We start from the raw sequence: 3,150 nt of genomic DNA, 5'->3' as shown, positions 1-3,150 counted from the left end.
CCAGTCACCTTACCGAATGTTAAATGTTTAGTGCACACATATGCCTGTTGAGTGCAGGATGAGGAAAGGTGGTTTATTTGAGAAGACTAGGGTTTAATAAAGGTTTAAAAACTGTTTCATCACACATTAAGACACATGTGCACACTGTGTTCATTAAATGTAACAGATTATACATCCAGCATTGATTTAAACACATGATAATAACAGTCAAACAATAAAGCTGATAAAGATTATATTGTTTAAAAATAACATAAAGCCAGGTCAGGAGTATACAGTATATGTTAACGGATCCATTTTTAGCTCATAGGTTAAAGGCTAAACTAGTTACAACTACCTGTCAAGGGGCTTGGGAAAATTATAATATTATTCACATTGTAATATATTCTCAGCTGTGCCTGTAGATTTGCGATTGTTAATTCCTGCACTCCGCCATTGTTATCAGGTCCAAAGTAACCCTTCCCTGTGAACATATTGTTCTTTAGACAGCAGGTGGCTCTCCAGTAATACTTTGAGACAGTAACTCTAGGGTTATTTGTTGGAATTTTTATGTTAATTTCAGGAACTACACCAGTCACCACATAAGCCTCATCACAGCCTTTCAGATCTTTAATAACCTTCCCCTCATGTGCACTCCATAGACCCCGATTGAACGAAAGGTCCTGTGGAGCGGCGTTGGTCAGGGTGGAGGTGGCCAGCATGGAGAGATGATTGTCTGTGTGCTGCACCGGGTACAGATGACCTCTGTCATAGCCAGAATAATCATAGTCACAATTCACAGCCTGATTAATAATGCTGTCGCGATCTTGAGGACTCATACACGGCTCAGCAGTAGTTCCTAGATCCAGCTGAAGGACATGAGAGAAGAAACAAAACTTAAAAAGACTGTTTCAGTCATAATTTACATTAATTATTGTCATTGTCATCAAATAAATTTACTATAATAATTGTTGAACAATTACCTGAGGTTCAATGTACCAGCGGTCAGCCCTCCCAACATTTGGGCTCCCAAACACATACGCTGAGTAGATGGGGATCCTCCATGCTGTGCTGTACAAAGTTGCATAAAGATAAATTATCTGATTGTTGTTATCCTTAAGACACTGACAGATGTGCTTGACTGAGACGCTCGCTGGTAGTGTGATCTGAGGAGGGTCATTATTCAAAAAGAACCGACTGCATTTACTAAAATCCTGCCCAACCTCACTCAGAGAGAGGTAAGGCAACAGAAGAAACACCAGAAGCTTCATGATGTGAGAGCAGACACTGAATCTGTGAGTTTCTCTGGGTCAGAAGAGAGCGAGAGAGTAGAGAATATAGATGCACTCTGTCTTTTATAGAGTTTAAGACACAAGGGGAGGGGACAGTGTTGGCGCAGCCATTTGCGTGAAAGATAACCAATAACTTTATTAAACTATACAGAGGCAGAAACACACACACACACCACTCTGTACTCTGTCGAACAGGAATCGTTTTTCATTTCCATATCCATTTATGGAAGAACAGGTTCATATACATATATGAGCACACACCTATTACAACTGTTAACACCCCCACTTGCTCTCATACTGTACAGTGTACAATTGTAAAAACACAACTTAAACACAGTTTTTCGTTTCTCTTGTGTTGCATTTCGATACCAAACATGAAACTCCTGAACTTGTCTAACTTAATCTTTGTCACTGGTTTAGACATCAGACACCATTTCTTCTGTGGGTCAATACCCAGTTCTCACATTGCCATCACTGAGTGCTGATTGAATGAAATGATACCTTGTATCAATATGTTTACATCTCTGTCGACACACTGGATTCTTTGACAGAGCTTTTCTTTTCTTCTGTTTTCTGTACACGCAGTGATCAGATGAATTCTGCACAATATCATCCTCTCTGAGGTCATCATGTAACATTTTGTTCCAGTTTCTACCTGACTGTTGTAAACCATATGGTGACTTGTTCAGCTTAGACTAGTTTTTCTCCTATGCCTGACTTCAATTCAAAACCTTCAGACCAGAACCTAAACTCAGGTCCTGAGTTAGACACCCCTGGTCTATACTATAAAAATAATACAGATGAGACTCAGACATACAGTACACGGCTAGATATATTGCTAAAGGCTATAGTCAAGTGATGGGTGTAGATTATAGAGACTTTCTCTCTGACAGCAAATGTGATTACAAGCCTTGATGCAAATGACAGCACAATATGATCTTAACTGGATGTAAAAACTGTAAAAATCTTCATGCTTCAGTTTTGAATTGCAAATAGTGTGAAGCTGACAATATATACTTATTATTCCTTTTACTTGTTTTAATGTTTGTATGTCTTTAAATGGCTGTTTCTCAATTCCAAGAATGCAGAGAATGGACTTGCGTTCTCGTGGAGTCCGGTCTAGCCAGGCGACCTTGAAAGAACGAACTCGGAAGGACGCGAGGACACAGAACGCATCATTTGAGAATTGAGATGTGCTGCGATCTTGTTGCTCAACTGACCGTCCCAGCATATTATACAGTATTTCACAATTGCTAAAACACATTTCTTGAAACCATCACTCATTTTCTCAAAACATTAAACACAAATCCAATCTTCAAACTAATTTCACAAAACCTCTGACACTTATGGCAAAATCAAACAAAGCTTTCAGATCATACACACATTAAACAATATATAAACACTACAGATCATTCATTAGACACTACATGAAAAAATGGAAAACACAACATCCAGAACATGAGGTTACAGAAAAAAAAGTATATTGTAACACAGTAAATACATTTTGCCATTACATAAAATGTATAGAAATCACAAGTAATGTGAATTTAAAGTATACTGTATGTACTGCAAGTACAGTATTATATTCAATATTATATAGTATTGAATGGCTACGGTACTTACATACAGCAAACATACAGCAGTCTAAATGCAAATGACTAAAAGGTCAAAGAAAACTCTAAATGAAAAGCATGATACAGTACACACACACACACACACACACACACACACACACACACACACACACACAAAAAAAGTTCAGAGTCAGTGAGAGATTCATTCTGCTTCAGCATCACATCTTCATGTTGGGTCCGGCCTAAATCAAGTCAAGTCACCTTTATTTCAATTGCAATTTATACTACACAGATACTAGTCTAGTGTA

At 38.1% G+C, this 3,150-nt stretch overlaps 1 protein-coding gene across 1 annotated transcript; it reads right to left on the bottom strand.

Annotated features, from left to right (window-relative positions):
- Positions 1-320: 320 nt before the first annotated feature.
- Positions 321-1,352, bottom strand: LOC125247951 (endonuclease domain-containing 1 protein-like). The gene is made up of 2 exons (XM_048159500.1): positions 960-1,352; positions 321-845 (listed from the first exon to the last, which is right to left on the bottom strand). The coding sequence occupies exons 1-2, from the start codon at positions 1,245-1,247 to the stop codon at positions 321-323; spliced, it is 813 nt and encodes a 270-aa protein (XP_048015457.1). The 5' UTR covers positions 1,248-1,352.
- Between the last annotated feature and the right edge of the window lie 1,798 nt (positions 1,353-3,150).

Source organism: Megalobrama amblycephala, linkage group LG15 (genome assembly GCF_018812025.1).
Source record: "Megalobrama amblycephala isolate DHTTF-2021 linkage group LG15, ASM1881202v1, whole genome shotgun sequence".
Lineage (NCBI taxonomy): Eukaryota > Metazoa > Chordata > Actinopteri > Cypriniformes > Xenocyprididae > Megalobrama > Megalobrama amblycephala.
This window is presented reverse-complemented; position numbering and strand designations above follow the sequence as displayed.

Excerpts from the sequence above, each read along its gene's own strand:
- LOC125247951 (XM_048159500.1), bottom strand. The coding sequence starts at position 1,247 with ATGAAGCTTCTGGTGTTTCTTCTGTTGCCTTACCTCTCTCTGAGTGAG. Across the intron at positions 846-959 it reads GCTGGTACATTGAACCTCAG|CTGGATCTAGGAACTACTGC; the intron begins GTAATTGTTCAA and ends CATGTCCTTCAG.